The following is a 22,128-nucleotide window of genomic DNA, read 5'->3' on the forward strand; positions in this document are numbered from 1 at the left end:
ATGCAGGAAAATTGGTATGCCATCCTTAATCATTGTGTGTATGTGAACAGGTACTACGGTGCCATGACATGTTATGCAGCTCAGAACAGGGAAATCTTAGGTCATTTGGAATTTGTGTATTTACAAACAGAAGCATTGCTGGGTTTTTTGGTTCACTCCTAGGAATTAATCACTAAGACTGACATTGAGGGTGACGTCTCTGGCTTATCCCCAAAGATTTCAGATGAGACACACGGCCAGTTCTCCTGGAGCTTCTGCCCTTTAGAGCCTCCTGGGCCTGGGCCTGCTAGTTTCTGTGGCCTTTGTCCTTTAAATACTTTATGTCACCACCCTCACAACTTACCACTCTATAAATGTAAACAATCTCATTGACAACAGCTGTATTGGCAAAGAGGGAGGCTCAACTGCAGCTGCCTGAACAAGGAATGAAGAAACGGACAGATCAAGGGTCCTTGTTTGGGGCTATCAGAGCTTAGCTTAAGTACTGAACGAAACTTTAAATGAATTCAAAGGCTGACTGAAAACTATTTCCTTGGGCTCGATTCTATTTCAATTACAATCTCCTTTCCATAGACAGTTCCCTCTGGTTCCTGCAGTGAATTGGGGGTTGAGAGCTTACTTGGGTCAAGCTGGATATCGGAGAAGCAGGAATGTTAAAGAACTTGTAGTGAGTCTGAGAGGGCCACCCTATGCACAACTCTCAGGGGGCACTATTCTCATCAAGTCTGTGGTGTTGTCCAGGGCACAGTCTATACGGAGGAGTGAAGAAGCCCTGTGATCAGAGATCTCACCCTTCCACTTACTGGTTTGCTTAATAACTAACTGATAGTTAAATATTTGTTGCATGAGAGACGGTCACTACAAGAAGCTATGAGGAACACAAGAAGGGAGCCTTGAACTCTCGTGGAAATGAGGGAGCTCTTCATAAAACAGATTACATTCGAGCCGCATCTTAAACGATGGATAGAGGAAGTGGGGAACAGGTACAAGCACACAGAGCTGTGAATGTTGTAGCCTAGAGCTGTACTAAAGCCTGACATGATTGGAAAAACAGAAAAATTGAATGTCTGAAGGCAACACAGGATTAACCCAATGCAGGGCTGACCACATGTGTGCATCAGACCTCAGTCTACAGCTCTTTCTTTCCAGAGCAGGACTGTGACTGAGGACACACCCAGGTCTGCCTGAGGACAAGCAGGTCAGAACGAGCCTCTACCATCTTAGTAATGTGCTGCCACTTGTGTGACCTAGACATCAGCCAACTGGATGTCTGGGGCTACCACATCCTCTAAAATGTAAACATAACTTCCGCTGATAGGAAACCAGCACTCCTCCCTAATCTCTGTGGTTTCTCCAGGCACCATGGACTCCTACTTTTTGCTTCTCCTGTGATATCGTCTCTTCTTCATTTGCTAAACACCATCTAACAAACCCAATTCCTACACTTCCCCAAAGACACTTCTGGCACAAGGCCATGTGCAAAGGGACTTTTACTGAAAGCTTAAAAGTATGTGTGGGCTACAACACAGTGCAGCCAGGAAACAACTTCTGACAGAATATTAAACAGCCTCTTCTTTAGCTTCCCTGTCACTCCCACTGCTGGGAGGCTATCGCGGCCTTCTCCGCAGGTAGGCCCTGGCGTTTCCTGGTAGCTCAGTTCCACTCTTTTCTGTTCATCTGCCGACTGCCACCAACCCCTGATTCTTACTACTTTGGTCACACAAAGCGAGTCAGCTTGTCTTCCAGTAAAGATTTCTATAGTGGTGGTTTCCCCTCCCCACTACACCCTTGCAGGGCCGAGTGAGGGGAACTTGTGTTCAATTCGATGTAGAGGTTCACCCCGGATGCTGCTGATTTTCTGAGTGGAATTGTTGCTGCTTGAATTGTCTTCCCATTCAATTCAATAGGCTGCAAGGAAAGTACTTCCAGGGACCTACATATGGGAGGATGAGGTGTAGTGGTAAGATTTATTGGAATCAAAATAAAAGACTGCCCCCAGATTCCCAGTGTCTTATTTCTCTGCATCTTGCTTGTCTTCATCAAGCCCAGAAAAAGGACCAGGGTCTAAAAATTCTGTGCCATTGCTTCAGTCCATGCCAAAGCTTAGTCCAGTTCCGTCTCTGTCCCCATGCAACTGGCTCAATCTGTTCGGAGCTGTGCTCCAGCGGGCATGGCTGCTATGGAGAAAGAACACCTGAAGGAACATACGTTACTAAACAAGAAGCCTTTGTTAAGCTATGATTGTATGACCTCAGGCTTTCAAACTGACCAATTTCTTTCCTAATCCTTCACATTTGTGCTGGGCCCTCCCCCTAACCAATCCAGTCTTTTCCCCAAATTAGACACCTCCTCTTATGGCCACCGTCTTGGCTCCTACTGGACAAGCACCCAGCAGAGGAATTTCCTGCTGTTTTATCCCTTCAGTGATCCAGGCTAATGACCAGTAACCATTTCTTCCTGCTAACCTTGGGGATTAGGTCCCCAGGGTGGAGGATACTTCAGTCCCCTGGCAAGACTCTGAAGGCTCTGGCTCCCGAACTAATTAAACTTAGCTAGTTTTGCTGCTTTCTCTTTTTTAAATATCTAACTACCTACACTAACAGAATTGCTGGTGACTCTGATTTTACTCCATTAATTTTGACCAAAGACACATCAAAGATTTCCCTTTTCGTCGGAAGATTGCAAAACCCTCCCGTCTCTAGAATGTGCAAACAGAGCCATGGTAACTGCAGGGAAATTCTGACTCTCTCGTTGGTCAAACTCTGGGCCTTTGTGTTGTCTTTGCTGTTGTTGTTTGAGTTTGGCAGGCAAGCTCGGGTCAGGGGATTAAGCGGCAGGCTTGGTAGGTCAGGAGCGTGTGGAGCTGATTTAGGTCTTGGCATTTCCTGCTGTGGGAACATGGGCCCCTGCTCATGTGTAGGAGGCTTATGTGTAGTTGTACTCAGGCACAAGCCATGAATAGAGGCAACAGCTAGTCCTGGGCAAGGAGGGAAGAGATGAGAGGAAGGGCAGCTGTGTGTGCAAGTGTAGGGGGAAGGTCCTGGGACGAGGCATCAGGAAACCAGGCCAGCACTACAATTCCACTGATCTCTCCAGTTCTGAGTCTGACTGTCCTCTTCTGAGCAACAGAAAGGCTCCATTAGGTGTTTGCTCATGTTTGTCCTCCTGTCACTTAAAAAATTAGAAGACTCATCATAGCATTTCAGTTCCCTGTTGAATAAAGCAGCTGTATTCTTGGAATCGCTTATATTCTTGGTGCTGCTATGTTCAGTTTTGAATGACATCATTTTAGTTCTCTCCTTTGGAAAATGGCACTAGTCCAAGGGTGCCCAGGCTTTTTGAAGCTACATTTCACAGATGACACACAGACACACACATCCGCCTCCCATGGTAAAGTTTAACCATATCTGTAAGATACCTAAGGTTCCTGGTTTGACACCACAAGCCTTCTGGAATCATATCGTAAGGCAAAATACTGTGAACTATTTTATTATGTGGCTTTTTTTGTTTTTGGTTTATTATTTTTGTCACATTTTACAGTCGTAAGTCTTTAAAATTAGCAGGCACAAGGTGTGAGGAGTAGAGAACTTACATTCATTTGTGACTGTTAATTGATTGGAAAAGCAAAACACAAAGGGACAAGACCCAGAACTGCCAACACTGAGATAATCAAACAAGAAGGAAGCTGCCTGGGCTTAAACCCAGCTCTGCCACAACGGGCTGGCTGACCTAAGCCACTTAATGTTTCTATTCCTCCTCCTCAAAGAGCAGCACCCCCTGCCTCACTGCCCATTGTGAGATTACAGGGTTAATACAAGTAAAGCACTTAGATGCAGGACTGGCACATACGTACATGGTAAAGGCTGCATAACTTCAACTATGGTTATCAGGAATTCATGTGTGTTTATTGAGCATCTACTGTGTGTCAGGCTCTGTATAAGACCTAGAATACAAGGGTCAGCAGAATCCATTCTGCCTTCAGGACTCACAGTCCTGTGTGAAAAAAGACGGATCTGTTATAAAAAGACCAAGAGAGAAAGAGACCAACCCAAGTGTCAGCTGCCACAATGACCTGCTGTGATCACTGTCCTTTAAGATATGTTAAATTATTATTACCTTTTAATTTCAAAAGGATCCTGCCTATCCTAAGCACAGCAGGTCATCCAGGTAATCTCAGTGTGCTATTGTGTTACTGTTCTGTTTGTCACCCTTGGCTTTGGTCTCTCCTCTGCAGGCCACTTGCCTGTGTTTTGAACCTTGTTTCCTATATAGGACTCCCCTTTCCACACGGTGGTGGCCCTACAGGACTCTACCATGAGTCCTTGACCTCCTAAGTTCCACCAACAGGCCAGAGGAAGCAAGCTTGTTCTGAGCACTTTTGTCCTCTTTGGCTCATTCTTCTGCTTTGCAGACTCCTTTTATAGCTTTCTTTCTTTGCCCGAGGGGATCACACCACTGCCCCATAAGCCATCATGGCTGTGGATGGTGCTCTATCTCTCCTCACAACAGGAATAATTACAGGGCTGAGATGAGGAGCAGATGAGCTAATTATTCTTCTCTTTTCAATTTATACAGTTACAAATTCCTCTTGTTTTCTCCCTTCATCTTAAAAAATATATGTTAAGAGCTAACTTTCTGTCACTGAGCTAAGTTGCAGACACTGAGTTACCTTCTTTATTTTCATCATCTCATTTAATTCATGTGTAAAGTCAACGAATAATCTTTGGGCATGCTAGGTGCTGTTCTAAAAACCAGAAATGCAGTGGTAAACACGACACACAGAAGCTTCCGTGGAACGTACATTCCAGCATGGAGAGACAGACGATAAATAAATATCAAGCCATAATAAGATCCATAACTAAACATAAAACAGATGAAAAGAGTGGAAGGACAGGGGCTGCCTCAGAAGGAAGTCTGGGGAAGGCCTCTCTAAGCGGTGGTAAGAGGACCCAGCCATGAGCAGACTGAAGAAACAGCATTCCTAGACGAGGGAACACTTGTGACCAGGTCTCAAGACAGGACTGTGCTCAGACTATTGGCAGGACAGAACGAGGGCAAGCAGGCTGGGGCACGAGGAGAAGGGGGCGTGGTGAGGAAGGGGGCTGGAGAAGTGAGCGGAGGCCAGAGCTCGCAGGGCAGAGGCGGGATTCCGAATCATTCTGCTTTGTGTAGAATGGATCATAGCAAGCATGGGACAAGTAAGAGGGCAGCAGGCAGGCCAGGGAGGGGCTACCACAGTTTCCAGGAGAAAGCTTATGGGACTTGGGGCCAGTGTGGTGGTTTGGTGATGGAGATGGAGAAGTCACAGATTGGAGAAGACTGCGAAGCAGGTTTGAGGTGGGGAAATCAGGGCTTCTCTCTGATGTAGTATTGTTGAGATGACTACAGTGCATCAAGAATTGACATTGGTATCCAAACAACAGTTGGAGTTCATAGGTGTCAGGGATGAAGATATAAATTCACAAGTCCCCAGCATTGTAGATGGGATTAGACATGTTACCTACAAAGCAGTAAAAATTCAAAAGAGAACAGGTCCCAGGATTGTGGCACAACCTTTCCAGGTAACTCTGCTTTTATATATTTCCACTTTACAGAGAAGGAAAATGAGCTTAGATAGGTTAAGTGACTTGACCAAGGCCTTGGGATTTTACACGGGCAGTCTACCTTTGTACACATTGCCATCGTGGACACACACACACAGACAGCCGTGGTGTTCTGCCTCCTTCATGTCTACAATCTCTCTGCAGGAAGAAGATGATGATGGTCTGCCTAAGAAAAAGTGGCCTACGGTAGATGCCTCTTATTATGGCGGACGAGGTGTTGGAGGCATTAAAAGGATGGAGGTAAGAGAAGGGTTTAATATACAGTTGTTCCCCCTTACCTTCAGTTTCACTTTCCACAGTTTCCGTTACCTGCGGTCAGCTGTGTTCCAAAGGTTTTAAGTTGCATGCCATTCCGAGTAGCATGATGAAATTCTGAACTGTGCTGCTCCATCCCCCTTGGGATGAGAATCTCTCCTTTGTCCGGTGTAGCCACACTGTATACGGGTCCCGCCGGTTAGTCACCTAGTATATGTCTTGGTTGTCAGATCACCTGCAGAAGCACTGCAGTGCTGGTGTTCGAGTAACCTATTTTATTTAATAGTGGCCCCAAGGCCCAAGAGTAGTGATGCTGGCCATTTGGATATGCCAAAGAAAAGCCGTAAAAGTATTATCTTGAAGTGAAAAGGTAAAAATTCTCAGCTTACTAAGCAAAGAAAAAAATCATACGCTGAGGTTGCTAAGATCTGTCAAGAGATATCTTCTATCCATGAAATTTGAAAGAAGGAAAAAAAAATTCAGAGTAGTTTGTGGAGAGATCACATTCACATAACTTTTATACTGGTATATTGTAATTGTTCTATTTTATTATTTGGTGTCATTGTTAATCTCTTACTATGCCCAGTTTATAAGTTAAACTTTATCAGAGATAAGTGTGGAAAGGAAAAAGACATGGTATATATGGGGTTCAGAACTATTCGTAGTTTCAGGCTTCCACTGGGGGTCCTGGGACGTGTCCCCCACAGATAAGGGAGGACTATTATACTCATATCTATGTGCTGACTACTCATGATGGAACACCCAAGCAAACTGATGAAAACTCACACTTGAGGTCCGGTGGGGATGTGAATTATGAGGCATCAGATGGAGAAATGGCAGGTACAGCCCTTTAACTGTGCACCCCTATATCTTGCCCACCATGAGTCAGAGTAGTTTGCTCATCTGCTCATACCCCTCAGTGGTTTCTTCTCTCACTGGCATAAAATCCAAAGTTCTTTCCTGGGCTTGCAAAGCCTTTGCACCTGCTGTCCCCGCCCCCCAGCCTGGACAATTTCACCCCTCAGTATCCATTCACATGGCTTGCTCTCTCTGCTCCCTCAGCCCACCCCCTTTCTCTGTTTCCACACTTCCTCTTCCCAGGCCCTCAAAGCCCAATGGAATTGAGGATTGGGGAGCACCTATGTTGCACATCACACATGTATTTGTGATCCCCTTTCTCTGGGGCATCATATTTCATTTTGTCATTTTGGTTTTTTGTATGTTATTTAATTCAGGTTCGTTGGGGAGAAAAGGGCTCCACAGAAGAAGGTGCTAAGTTGGAAAAGGCAAAGAATGCAAGAGTCAAGATGCCAGAGCAGGAGTACGAATTCCCTGAGCCTCGAAATCTCAACAACAACATGCGTCGGCCCTCCTCCCCCCGGAAGTGGTACTCTCCGATCAAGGTGTGTCTCTTTCTACTCAAAAATCCGTCGTGGCTTCTGATAAAACACTTACATAGTAAGAATCACACTCTTTGGCAAGATAAAATCTCAAACCAAATCCTAGTTGTTGCGATGGGACAAATTTCTCAAGTCGTGGACTTAAAAGTACAGATACTTGTTCTCAATTTCTACATCATCAAGGTTGAAAACCAGACTTTTTACAATCACCCTGGCAAAGTCATGGAGTGAGAGTGGACTTGGGCAGTAACCCCAGAGGATCTTTATAAATTTCTATAACGTCTCATTTCATTGGTAGACAGTTCCATAAACAAAGATGGAAGGACGCCCTTAAAGCCTACCCTCTAGTCCTCTTGCCATAACATAGCCCTTCCCCTCTCACACACTCTGGATGCGTTGGCCCTGGGGCTAGGACTCACCCTCTGGCTGTGAATATAACCCCTTTTTCCTCCATCGTCCGTTTTCCCCCCACAGCTCCTGACCTTAAAATCTCTTTGGCCTATTAGGAAGTTTAAACCAAAGGAGGCAGTTCATGCTTCCTGAAGTTCTCTTTTCTCTGGCTCTGGGGTACAAATGTCTTTGAATATATGTGACTCATTCAGTACCCTCGCTCTTCAAGCCTGCCTGTCAGCATCTGCACTATGCAAAATGTCAAAGAGCATGAGAAAATCACAGCTGAAAACATTGCGAGACTCTGTCCCCACTGCTCTGTTTCATACAGCAGAAACTGAGAGAAGTCAAGTCCTTGCATTCCCCAGGGCCGGACCCCAAAACGCCAACTCAGGACTGCAGCCTCCAGTTCTGTGCTCCAACCAGAACGGGGCCAATGCCACGGTCACACGTGAAAGACTTTGTATAAGAGGCAGCTCTCGTCACACACACACACACACACACACACAGCCTTACCCTCCTTCCAATAACAGCAAAAATAATACTCATTATTCTCCCAATTATCTGCTCATTTTAGAATAGCCCTTCTCCTAAGAAATCAAAAGAAATAACAATTTTAAACTTTATTGGTAGTTGTCTCTTCCTGGTTGAGCCAGCTCGTGCCCACACTAATTGCAATGTATTTTCATTTTGGTTTGCCATGTTTAAAGCAGCAAGATTCTTTTTTAAGATAAAACCCCTGGAGCAATGGGTTGAACTCTGGGAAGATGTGGGCGAAATGCAGCTTGCCTGACTAACAGCTGTTTGCTTGTAATTATTTTCTAATGGGGAGCGTGCGGTGGCGTGCATGCATGCACAGACAGGAAGGAGCCAACGGGAATCCAGAGAGTAAGAAGAAGGGGTTTTCTTATGATGTCATCTGCGGCCATCTGTACCTTGTGACTGACACAAGGTACCTTTCATTATAGCCAGGTTTTCATTTCTATAATCTTAGATGTTGAGAGAACATTCATTCTGTTTGAAGAATCTAATTTGTGTTTTACAGCACATTATTTCTTTGTTAACTGGTAGTTTAGGACTGAGTTTTATGCAATAAATAGAGATACAAACAACTAAGTTTAGAAATCTAAAAACATTCTCTACACCCACTAGAATTGGTATCAGTTCATAGATATTTGTTGTGCATCTACTATGTGCCAGGCACTGCCAGATACTGAGTGTATAGCAGGTTCTCAAACCTAGCTGAGTATCAGAAGCACCAGGGAGAGCTTTAAAAATACAGGTTCCCAGGTCTCATGTCCCAAACCTAATGACTTGGAATCTCAGTAAAGCCTTTCAGAGGTACACCATCCATCACAACTTGCTCACTTATTTTCATTAATTGATATTCCTTCCCCCCCCCAGTACCTCCATTTTCAAATTTCAAATCTAAACTCCCCAAGTGATACCCTTCTGTTGCCCCAGTTACTGGTCCTTCCACAGCCCCTGCTCTTGAGCCTCTTTGTGTCATTGTGTTGAATCACTGGTTCTCACTGTGTGGTCCCTGGACCAGCAGCAGTGGCTTCCTCCAGCAATCGTTAGAAATACACGTTTTCAAGCTCCAACCCAGATCTACTGAATCAACAACACTGAGGATGGGGCCCAGCAATCTGGGTTTTAACAAACCGAGTTAAGAAATTGTCACGGAAAGTTCCAGCCAGCCTTCTGCTGGAGGTTCCCTGAGGACAGGGACTGTGGTGTCTGGCAACAAGTCCATGATCATACCTCATTGATTTGTCAGGAGTCTCAGCAAGGAGCCCACATTAGATTTCACAGCCCATTTTACCACAAACACTACTGCTGGATTAATGCCAAGTGGCTGAGAAGCTGAGTCTCAAAGAGTCACCCAAACAGCCCGATGGGAAGGACCTCTGACTCGGGGACTCACTAAGCGCCTGAGCAGGACTCCCTCGCTAGGACAGACACAAGACAGTGTGAATGTCTCTGTTGCTGCTGGAGCAGCTCGTGACAGTGCTTGCCCAGCACACGCTGCTAGGAAGGAGATGTATAGTTGCCCTGGTGTGACTGATTATGTTTATGAGTCCTTTCTCCACAAGATTCAACCCACTGCACGGCACCAATTTGCTCACCATATCTTTAAACTGCCAATAGGCAGCACTGCACCTGGCATCGAGCAGGGACTCCACCATCTGCTGTTAAAGAGCTGATGCACAGGATGCAATTATGAAACCATTCCCAGAGCATCATGCCCGTGAGACTGTCTCCTGGGGCCCACATAGATCATTTTGGTATCACCCGTCCAAGGCAGGCAACAGTCTTCTTGCCACCTCTTTGAGTAAAGGAGAAAAAAGAGGTCATATGTGTATCTGGGCTGAGTGGAGGGAGGGAAGGGCCAGAACAAGGAAGTTTGAAAATAAAAGCACAGAAAGAAATTCAAAAGTCAAATATATGCTGTTTGTCCAGAAGATGGACAGACTTGCTACCAGAAATTCATACTGTTTAACAGGATACATGCTCCTAGGTGAGCCCCATTCTAGCCACAGTGCCAGTGGACATCGTTAGGCCTTGGACAAAACATTAAACCTCACACGGGGCCATAAACACTGCTTCCCTTTCCTGAACCATCTCACTGGGTTTGTCGTGATCTTGGCAGGAAACAGAAGGACGCTCAAAAGGGTTAAACTAACACAGGTGTGGGCAGAGCTAAGGGAACCTGCAGTGATGGTGAGGTACCCAGGGACCAGCGACCGTGGGGGCTGTCAAACCTCTAGGCTTGAAGGGCAAGGAAGAAATGGTGTCCCTGGAGCCAGTGCCCTAGAAATGAAGCTCCCAGTAGGAACTGTGGCCATAGAGAGGGAGTCAGCAATCCAAATCTGGCCTGCCACCTATTTTTATATGGCCCACAAGGTAAGAATGATTTTTATATTTGTTTAAATGGCTAAATAAGTATGTATATAATATCCTTGCATTTGCATCTTGACCTACAAAGCCTAAAATACTTACTCGCTGACCCTTCTCTGAAAATGTTTGCAGATCCTGCCTTATAAGAATGCAGCCACTGTTGGAGGCATGAGGTTGGGGAGGAAGTAGAAGGAATAAATACCCCAACCTCTCCTAGTCCTGCCCTCTCCTCTCCTTCCCGTGCCACCTACTGGCCAGACCAAAGGGAAAGCAGATGGTGCTATCTGAAGGGGTCAGGCTTCCAAGGCACAGAGCCAGGAAGGCCGAGAAACACAGAGAGTGGATGGAGGCAGGCAGCTTATAGAGACAAACAAATCTCCCCTTGGCCCCTACTGTAAACAGGAGAACACCTCGACCTGGAGCAAAACATTAGGGCGCACTGGAAAGCTCCTAGCTTCCCAGTGAGAGTGGCCAAGGTCATATACATCTTTAAATGTATTGCATTTGACTCGCTTTTTTCATGCGTTTCATGGAACAGAGTTGAGAAGCAGGTGAGGACAGTTGCTAAGCAAACCCAGTGGGAGCTCATCAAGAGAAGGAGCCCACAGCGGGCTTCTCTCCACCAGCCCCCAGTCTGATTTAGGGCACTGACCACACTGACCATACTTCACCCTTTCCTCATTCCAGGCTCATGACTGTTTGGCCTGAATTTTCCTTTGCTTGGGTTTCACCCTCTGGATTTCCAGCACCCCATGTTTCTCATTAAATTGGGACTGACCGTTTCAGACAAGTTAAGTAATGCCCAGATATATGGCCACCGAACAGATTAAAACCAGGACTGTTTTCAGGTTCGCTGGAAGGCTCGCAGCCTTCAGAGAAACCATTCTTCTCCTTTTCCAGTAGCTCCTCCACATGACTGGAAATGACAGAAATGACAGCCGAAGGACAAAAGCCAGACCCGCAGGCCAGGCAGACGGGCGGTGCTCTGCGAGGGCCAGACCCGCCCGCGCTCCTTGCAGGGCCTGGCCGGCAGCGGCCTCTGTTCGTTTTCGGTGAGGCCCACCTGCCCTTCTCCTGGCCCTTAAGCACCTTGACCTTGTAATCAAGCAGCTTTCATTCATGAAGCTGTGTTGGATGAAGCTGTAAGGAGCCCAGTAAGACACGCCAGAGCTTTAAATGTTGTCAGATGTCCTGTTGAAGTCGAACAGACGTTTTCTGGTTCCTCCTCCAACTACTTTCCAGAAAGGTTTCAAATATTTTTTAAACAAAGGCCAACAAAAGAAAGAACAGACAGATATTACTGTGTGAGTAGGCATGTGTGAGTGTCTGTGTGTGTGTAAGTATGCATGTGTGTGTAAGAAAAGTTTCCAACTTTATGCATTAATTTATTTCATTTGAAGAGAAGCATGGGACTCAATATTTACCATATACTTTAAGGTGTAAAAATTCCAGTGTTTATTTATGACAGCCCTGTAAGTTGAACTACCCTCAAAATTCTCAACCTCTAACTTCTGCTTAGCTTAGGCAGATAGACCAGAATGAAGACACAGCTGCTGCCTCACCAAATAAATAAATAAATAAATAAATAAATAAATAAAAAGGCAAGAAAAACCCAGCCACAAACGCCATGCATCAGGGTGCTTTGAATGACGGTGGCATAAACCTTCCTGGCACAATTTTATTATTTAAGGAGAAACAAAAGCTAAAGTCTACATAAAACATCCAGTTTATCTAACTCTGTGGATTAGAAGTTATTGCCCCAGGCTGAGGTGCATCGGGACCCTAGAATTGGTAAATTTCTCATTTTATAGTCAAAATGTGCCGACTTCAAATGACAAAAGCTATTTTAAATGTCAGCTAATACAGTCTGGCGAGCATCGCCTGGTAGTTGGGGAAATCCTTTTGCTCACAGAAGCAGTTGGGCATCTTTCCTGGGGAGTGAGGACCAGCATATTAAAGTACGTCCTGTGGCAAAGCCTGTGAGTGATGGACGCTCAGATCTGAGGTAAACAGTGGAGTCAACTCAAGGATTCTTCCCCAGGCTGTGGATGAAGCCTGGGGACTGGATGAAAGAGCCCCCCGAGGCTCTTCTGGACCCAGAGAGAACTGTTTATAAGCACATCAGCTACTGTCTTGAAATGACAGGCTTCTGCTTGCATTCAGAAAATCAAGGCTCCAGGAGACTTTGATATGCATTTTTCTTTGACTTTAGGGAGTTATTTTTTATTTTCTTCTTGGTTATAAACATACTTATTCTAAAGCTCCCTGATGTAGATGTAGAAAGAGGTGTGGAATTCGTAGGTTACCCAGATTGTTTTCTATGCCGTGGAGCGCGGACTTCAGCTTCCTATGTGGGACAGTCAGACTTCAGAATACTGAGTATATGTGTATGGAACTAGCTAGTCTCACTTTACCCAGGAGAGCAACTCACCTGGAGAAAGGATCTACCATAAGTCAGGCCCAGGTCTAGGGCTTCCCACACACTCACACCTTGCATTTTCATATCAACCCTCAAAAGTAAAAACCAATATTATTCCCATTTTACAAATGGAAATAACAAGGCACAGAGAGGTTTGGTAATTTGCCCAAATTCACACCATTACCGAAATGTTTCTTGCTTTATTTTATTAACTGCAATGCATTCATTTAGACGAGTGATGAAGTCTGCCATTAATCTAGTAGGAGAGAGGATAAGGAGCCTACAGGGAAGAGGCCAATCAGGAAACTGTTCACAGGGCGAGTGGCAAGACGATGGCTTGGGTCAAGGCAGCACCTATAGAGACAGTGGGACCAGGGTGGACAGAAATAGTCAGCTGGAGACCTGTTACAAAGAGAACATCCACAGGTGTGGTGGAATTTGAGTGTGGGGAGGTGGTGGAGGGTGGTCCAGCTTGCCCATCTGTATGGATGGTGGTGTCATGAACAAAGGGAGGGTATACCAAAGGAAGAGCAGGTTTAGAGAAAGTTTAATTTGTGAAGTTTGGTTTTCAAAACCTTCAATACATCTATGTTTCAACTGAGATGCAGTAGGCCATGGGTACCCAGATCCAGAGCTTAAGTGTAGACTAAGATGAAGATAGAATTTGCAGGGCATCAGCAGAAAGGGGCCAGTCTGAGCTATGAGACTAGAGGACAATACTCTGGGTGAGCACTCAGCCTGGAAGGTGAGACCAGAGGCCAGGGGGACACTGCTGTGTCAAGAGTAGGCAGAGGAGGCCCTGGCTGGTTGGCTCAGTGGTAGAGCGTCGGCCTGGTGTGCAGGAGTCCCGGGTTCGATTCCTGGCCAGGGTACACAGGAGAAGTGCCCATCTGCTTCTCCACCCCTCCACCCCTCCTTCCTCTCTGTCTCTCTCTTCCCCTCCCGCAGCCAAGGCTCCATTAGAGCAAAGTTGGCCCGGGCGCTGAGGATGGCTCTGTGGCCTCTGCCTCAGGCACTAGAGTGGCTCTGGTTGCAACAGAGCCACGCCCCAGATGGGCAGAGCATCGCCCCCTGATGGGCGTGCCGGGTGGATCCTGGTCGGGCGCATGCAGGAGTCTATCTGACTGCCTCCTCGTTTCTGGCTTTGGAAAAATACAAAAAAAAAAAAAAAAAAAAGAGTAGGCAGAGGGGAGGGGCAAAAGAGGCTGAAAAGGACTTATCAGATCTCGCAGAAGAATCAAGGAAAATGAGGCACAAAAGTGGCCAAGGCATTTGGTACTCAGGGTGCCATGGCAGCCTTAGCAGGAGGAGCTGGGTGGAGTGTTGGAGCCACTGAACACTGCCAGGGAAACCAGTTCATGTCATGCTGAAAAAGAAGAAGTGTGGCTTCCCTGGCTGGATAACTTGGTTGTTAAGAGTGTGGGCCTGTGCATAAAAGTTGCCAGTTCAGTCCCAGTCAGAGCACCCAGTCAGAGCACATACAGGAACAGCTCATTGTTCCTGACTCTTTCTCTCTATCTCTCTATCTCTCTTTCTTTCCTCTGTCCCTTTCTTCTCTCTCTAAAATCAATACATTTTGTGTGAATGAAAAAAGAAGTGTGGCTTCCCTGACTAGTGATAGCACAGTGGACAGAACATCCTTCTGAGACATTGAGGTCCCCGATTTGAAACCCCAAGGTCACTGGCTTGAATGTGGGATCATCGACATGATCCCATGGTAGCTGACTTGAGCCCATAGGTTACTGGCCTAAGGCCAAGGTCACTAGCTTGAGCAAGGGGTCACTGGCTTGGCTGGATTCCCCTGGGCAAGTCATGTATGTGAAGGAATCAATAAACAACTAAAGTGTCACAACTACAAGTTGATGCATCTCATCTCTCTTCCTTCTTGTAGCTCTCTCTCTCTCTCATTAATAAAAAGTATTACTTAAAGGGAAGGAGGAAATGGGGTTGAAAAAGCACAGAAGAGAGAGGGGATGGGAGATACATTCTAATAAAGTTCAAATTATTAGATTCTTACACTCTGCATTACATTCTTTTTCATCTTTCTACAGAGGTTCCCAAATGACCATCTTAATGACTTTACCATGATCATAGATAACATTTAATGAATATTTTCTCTGAGATGAGTACCTAACTTCAATATCTAATTGTAAGCCTTATACCAAGTCTATAGGATAAAGTGTTATCTTCATTTTATTATTATTTTTATTATTATCTTCATTTTAAAGATGAGAAAAGTGTTATTGAGATAAAAGAACTTGTCCAAGGCTGCAGACCTAGTAAGGGGTAGACCCAGAGTACAAACTTGGGCAGTCTGAATTCAGTCACTTTGTGCTTCAGTATTACACTATGATCTGTTGACACAAAGAAAAACATAGTTTATGACCCATTTTCCTGGCCTTATATGTCTAGGTGGCTTCTGCTCTTTTTCTGCGCATGTAACTTTAAATTTCTGCTAAGTTAATTACAATGCTTCAACAGCCTGATTTTCTTTCGGCCTTATCTCATTGTTCCTCACTTGTCAAGGAGTTGAGTGACTAGTGCACAGAATGCTGTGGGTGGGCTGATTTACAAAACCAAATACTGTTCCTCCCCACAGAAAAGGGGAAAGAAAAAGAAAAAGAGGCATTCTTCCAGGGAATCCACCTGGTTATATGCTGAAATATAAATGCTTATCCCAAAGGACCTTAAAGGAAAACATATAACTGACGATTGAAATGGGCTGAATGCAGAAAACCATGCTGAACACAGCATTCTAAAGTCATTTGAAAATATTTTCTGAGGCTTTTGTAAATACTTTGCCAAAAGAGATGAGAAACACTACACTTAGCAAGGCAAAGTTTAACCCACAAGAACTTGAGCAACAGCTGATAAAAGTTCAAGAGCGTATTTATGGTATCTGAATATAACCCACCAGAAAATTGTTTCAGAACATGAAGTCTTCAAGATGATATTCTTGAATTAACATTGCCACTATGAAAGCTTTGTGTTAAGAAACTTGAACTCTAGACATGCCCAGCCTTTCCAGCGCTGTCCTTCAAAGACTCTTTCTTCCAGATCAGTGTTCTCCAGTACCTCTGACTGAGGCCTTACTAGGAAATATATTCTAGTTCAGTATTTGTCTATGCGAGTACATGTGCGCACACACATATACACACTCATATACACACCCACACACAACAAACTGAAACATTTTTCACAAAATAATACCCTCACCATGTGCAATTACTTCTAATCTTTTTTTTACTATCCTATTTTATTTCTTAAAAATTCTGTTCCTAACACACAGAATTGTTTCATGAACACTTGAAGAGTTGCAACCTACAGTTTAGAAACTCTCTCTCCTAAAGGATCTAAATTCAAGCACTCCAGCCAGGAGAACTGTGCAAGGGAGAATCTGCCATCGGAATAGTAGAAAGTATATGAAATAGAGATGAGGTCCAATCATCTCTCCAGTGAACAAACTGTGTGCCTTTGGGCAAGTTAGTCAATCTCTGATCTTCCATTTCCTCTCCATAAACCCTCAAGACTGCTGGGAGAATGAAATGAGAAGACACATGTAAAAGCACCTAACCCAGCACTTAGTCATACTGAATACATTCATTTTTCCAACAAGTATTTACTGAGCATTATGCCGCCCTGAGGGTTGGGCATACAGCAGTTAAGCAAACCAATGACATCTGAAGCTGGCATTCCAGTTGGCAAAGACAGACAATAAGCAGATATGGCTGCTATAATAAATTACCCTAAACTTTGTGACTTACAATGACAAAGATTTATTTTCTTACAGTTCTTGGAGGTCAGAAACCTAAAATGGGTCTCACTGAGCTAAAATCCAGATGAGGCCAGGGCTGTATTCTTTTTGGAGGCATTAAAAGAAAAGTTGTCTCCTTATCTTTTCCAGATTCTAGAGAAAGCCACACTCATGGCTTATAGTCCCCTCCCATCTCCAAAGCCAGCAACAGTGGGTTGAGTCCTTGCCACCTGAATTGCTCTGACTCCTCAGTGCTGTGGGTCCTGCTCCTTTTCTGACTGCCTCCCCTGCCTCCCTCTGTTAGGGACCCATGTGGATAGATTGAGACCGCTCGGATAACCCAGGATCATCTCCCCATCTAAGATCCTTAACATAATCACATCAACAAAGCCCTTTCTGCCATGGAAGGTAACATATTCACAGGTTCCAGAGAATAGGATGTCATCTTTGAAAGTAGGGGGAGCAATGACAAAAAATAAGCCAAAGTAAAGGGGACTTCTGCCTATTGATGGAGTCACCAACCAGGAATAATACTAAGAACAAAGCTAAGTAAGTATTTTTTGTTGTTGCTGTTATTTAGTATTTGCAATGGCAGAAACCAGTCTCCACTCAGCATGTCTGGGGCACCAGATGGCCAGAGGCATGAGACTGACTTCATTATACACTAGGAAGAAACTCTTCTCAGATTCAACTCATTACTACAACTCCATGGAGGTTGTGATGTGGGGTAATCTGTGGTTTTTGGTATATGACCATCAAGCTGTGGGTTCCAGAGCAACTTGTGGCTGCCAAGTGAGCCTAGGGGACGGCCCAGGAGCTTCCCCAGGCCTGTTCACTGGTCTTACCCTCTAGACCGGGCATGGCCAACATACAGCCCGCGGCCCGGATCCGGCCTGCGTAATGAGTTTATGCGGCCCGCAATTAAATTTTTAATATTCTCTGCACAACGCACTGTGGAAATGAAATAAGTGGTACTTTTAAATCATTATACATAAACTACGATATCTAACCATTGTACAACAATGAAAGTTAAAATCTCAGCTACTCAGAAGCGGAAGCATCTTTGATTATTGGAAATCGAGATATTTAAGAAGATAGTGATACGCGGAAAAGGATTCCGCATGTGACTAATCTAGGGTTAACTTCCAATAATTGGTTGAATGGATTCGTGATACTTATTTATTTTTTTAAAAAATTCCATTATAAAGATTTACAACTTTTGTACTCGTCTGTGCAATTTTTATAAGCAATTAAATAATAGAAAATATGGAAATTTAAAAAAACTTACCAAGGAATATTTAGTAATCTTCAGCTCAACTTATATTTGTAAACAAACTTTTTCTTTAATGAGCCTAAATGAAAGTACAACAGGATCAAGACTGAATGATCTACATTTGGAGGCTGTGTTAAGAATAGCTACTACAAGTATAGAGCCAGATATTAAAAAAAAATAATAGGCGATGCAAAGCGCCTCAACACGTCACATTAGTTTTTTTGTTAGTTTGTTGTACTAAATTACTTACATGTATTCATAAACAAATTACATAATAAAATTTTGTTTACTTAAACGAATCATTTTTGTATTTAACATTTTTTAATTTTAATATTTCGTCCGGCCCATGAAAAAAGTTTTCTTTCTAATCTGGCCCAGGGGCAAAAACTGTTGGCCACGCCTGCTGTAGACACTCCTGTTTAGTAATTTTCCTGGTTCTATCAGCATTGTTTTCATTTGTGAACTCTGGGCATCAGCTGGGGGAAAAAAACTTGAATGAAAGTTGGAAAGATAGACATGTTAGGACATGCCCAGAAATGTGACAAGAGCAAAAGCCAACGGCCTGACTGAACCTCTCTGTCTTTGTAAATTTGGGACTGCATTGAAGTCTCAAGTGTGTCTTGCATGAGCATAAGGGTCCTCTGTCAGGGTCTCTTCTCCTAACCTTAGGGACTAGAGCGTCATAACCACACCGGCAATGCTGTGTTCTTCACATGACCAAAGAAGCGTGCAAAACTCTACATGTCTGCTGGCCACTGGCCTGCTTTCATGTGTAATCTTGGTGCATTTGTTTTTATTTCAGGGAAAACTCGATGCCTTGTGGGTCCTGCTCAGGAAAGGATATGATCGCGTGTCTGTGATGCGTCCACAGCCGGGAGACACGGTAGGATTCAGTTATGGTGTCACACACACAGTCTTTTTCTGTCTCCCTCTGTATGTAGAGCTAGAAAATCTCCAGGTAAATGAATTCAGCTATTATCTCATGCAGTGACAAATCAGATACTAATTTACAAAATTTTGTTTTTTACAAGACATTAAGTTTTGACTCTCTTTTCTGAAAAGGATTTTGACAGAAATAGGTTGGGTTTAGCTTCCTAGGACCTGACCTTCATGTATAGTTATGGCGAGTGAATAATGAGGGGCTGGTTCTAAACGAGTCGTCCCAGAGAGAGGCCTGATGCTCCCTGCCACACTGGGCAGTGGTGACAAACAGGATGCCAGAGCCACAAGATGGACAAGGGAATATGGGCCACAGGAAACTCCCACCATCTTCCAGCAGGCATTGAGCCCAAATATCCAAAATCATAGGAGGACCTTCTACCATGGTAAGGGTTTGCCCCAAAACTGTCCAGACCAAACTTGGAGCATCTCCAACTAAGAGTAGTTAGAAGGAAAGAGCCAGCAGAGACCTGAGAAACCATTATTAGCCTATGTCTTTATTTTATAAGTGAGCAAACTAAGGAGCTGAACACTTGTTCTGCTTATATAGTATCAGCACTTGAAACAGCCTCAGTTCTGCTGAAATCGCATCATTGCCACATCTTCTTATAAGAGTGAGTCTCTCTTCCATACATTTAACGGGCCAAAGCTTGGGACCACATTCTTCCTTAACTACCAGCAGCCCACATCTTCCATCTGCTTCTCAGGAATCAGGCACCTTCACCCAAAGTGAAGGCATCTAATTTAAATCTCCCTTCAAATCAGGTAGAGCTAGGTTTGAATCTCACTTTCTTCCTGGCTGGAAGGTAACTCCAGGCAAGTCACTTAACCTCTCTGAACTTCATCTTTATAAAGTAATTAATAGTAACTACTTCACAGTGTGACTGGTTGGAGAAGGTAATGTTTGTAAAGCCTTTGGCCAACATTGAACACATAGTCATGCTCCATCAATGGCAAGTGTTATTCTGATTACTTATTTTGTGTCTTTCTACTATCTGTGGAGAGTTGATGCAAAAACTCAAATTATATTGCAATCTGTGTATGTCGAATATGTCCATATCTCTGCCATACCCATTCTTCACCACGACACAACTAATAAAACACGGAAGCAGAGCTTGTCAGGCAGGCCCTGGTGACAATGGACATTTTGTGGCTGAGGGATTTGGGTCTGAAGTGTCATTGTTTGTGCAAGCTACTGCCCAGGTTCCTGCCCCAAGTATGACAGGGACAGCAAACAAGATGACACGAAAGAAACCAGGTCACGGAAATGCTTGACCACCTTGGCCCTCATGCCATGTGAAATTAGTATTTTGTCTATGAAAGTCAACAAGAACACATTGCTACAACAAATTTTAAGGTGCAAACTCTACAGTTCAAAGAAATGAGCCTAGAGTATAAACTTTACACTCAGGGTGGTATTTGGCTTTATAAGTTGTACATCTGGTTTCTTTTAGCACGCATGAGACTCACCTAACAGATAAGAAAAAAAAATAGTAAGCTGCCAAAACTCAGTGTCAGCAGTACTATTTTTTTGTGACAGAACATGCATGCTGGTCCAGTGTTCAAGCCCATTTCAGAGTCACTGATAAACATCTCTGCTAACTCAGTCCACATTCCATTCCCCGCTTACCAGTTTGGTCGAAACAAATTTATTAACTGGGTCAACCTAAGAAGTTGGAGAGGTTTGGAAAGAGGAAGACTAAAAATAAATATTATCATATGTAAGATATAAGCACTAACTGGAGACAAAATGCTGATTGAATCAATCGAGAAACAATGGAATGAAAACATAGAATTTCTTCTAATGAATCACGTCTAAATTGAATCTCTTATTTACTACTTTTGAAAGAAAGTTTGTATTTATCATTTGAAGATGTTCCGTATGCTTCTGAGAAACACAATACCACCTTGACTTTTCATTTCCCAAACACATAAAATAACAGATTTGAAGTTCAGGAGGTCTAAGAATTAGGACACGGTTAAGCCAGATCTGTCACAAATTATGGTTGTCCAGCCTACTTTCAAGCGGACTTTCTCTATAGAAACCTTGATAAAATTTTAAGACACATAGGAAAAATAGATGCAGGAAATTGTGTCCACGTAGTTATGACAACGGCCACAAACAGTTTGATGCACACCCAGAGTTACTACACTAGAATGAGCACAGATTAGTCAGGAACAAGAAATCAAAGCTGCCTTATGGCAAGTCAGGAGAGAATTCCAGGGAAGGGAGGACTATATTGTAGCTTTGTCTATATGTTTATTTTGTTTCGTTTGCATTACCTCAAGAGACTTTTAACAGGTCTACATTACTTACGCAGTGATGACTCTGTAAGAATTCCTCAGCACTGATTTATGGGCTGACCACATTTTCCATAAACTCAAAATGACTAAATCCAGACATGTGCTCGTGAACAAGAGTCACAGGTTCTGGATTTAAAAAAACAAAACAAAACAAAAATCACCTAATTACATTCTCAGTTGATTTCTAAATTCTTTCAAATGCACGAAGACCTCACAGAAAGCTGGCAGTTCTCCCTTCCCAGTCCCTACCTGGCCCATCTCCCCCACCCCCCCGTTACCTACCCCCAACCCTACAGATGCAGATTCAGTTGCACCAGTGAAGCTTTTGAGGCTGCTGAAAGGGCTAAGCACCTACAGGCCCCATCGCAGAGCAGATGGCTGGGGCTGTCAGAGCCCAGAGCCCCACCCTTCCCTGGGATGGGTGCTCACCTCCTCAAAGTTGTCCAAGCCCTGGGTCCAGAAAACATGAATGGGACAACAGCAGGAGACACAAATGCTTTCTGTCTGCCACCACACTTCTTCCTCTCTCTGCCTGGGGTGGGCTCACAGTCCTGTTTTTCTTTAGAGCCCACCAGGAAATCCTGGGCCAATATAAAAGAGAAAGTGCCAGAAGAAACCATTTAAATAATAAACCAGCAACACTGATCCTAACATTTCAGAGTTCACTAAGCATATGGTATCTTTTGTATAAACCATCCCCCTACCTGCATGCCTCCAGTGTGGGGCCACCGCTGAACCTCAGTATGCCATCCCAAAGCTTCCGATTTGCAAAGATGAGGAAAAAGCACAGAATACTTAGCTTGATCTAGAAAGGCTTCCTTTCCATTTCATCTGCTACTCACCCCAGGTTGCCTCATCACTTCATGTCGGTCCTGGCTGCCTGGACTTGC

The 22,128-nt window shown here is 44.2% G+C and overlaps 1 protein-coding gene across 1 annotated transcript in view; it reads left to right on the forward strand.

The window, feature by feature from the left end:
* ANTXR1 (ANTXR cell adhesion molecule 1) overlaps positions 1–22,128 on the forward strand; it is a 243,937-nt gene that overhangs the window by 156,092 nt on the left and 65,717 nt on the right. The window contains exons 15-17 of the mRNA XM_066267299.1: positions 5,748–5,843; positions 7,094–7,261; positions 18,798–18,878. Coding sequence (XP_066123396.1) covers positions 5,748–5,843; positions 7,094–7,261; positions 18,798–18,878 — 345 coding nt within the window. The remainder of the gene's footprint in view (positions 1–5,747; positions 5,844–7,093; positions 7,262–18,797; positions 18,879–22,128) is intronic.

The sequence above is a fragment of the Saccopteryx bilineata genome, chromosome 3, assembly GCF_036850765.1.
Source record: "Saccopteryx bilineata isolate mSacBil1 chromosome 3, mSacBil1_pri_phased_curated, whole genome shotgun sequence".
Classification (NCBI taxonomy): domain Eukaryota; kingdom Metazoa; phylum Chordata; class Mammalia; order Chiroptera; family Emballonuridae; genus Saccopteryx; species Saccopteryx bilineata.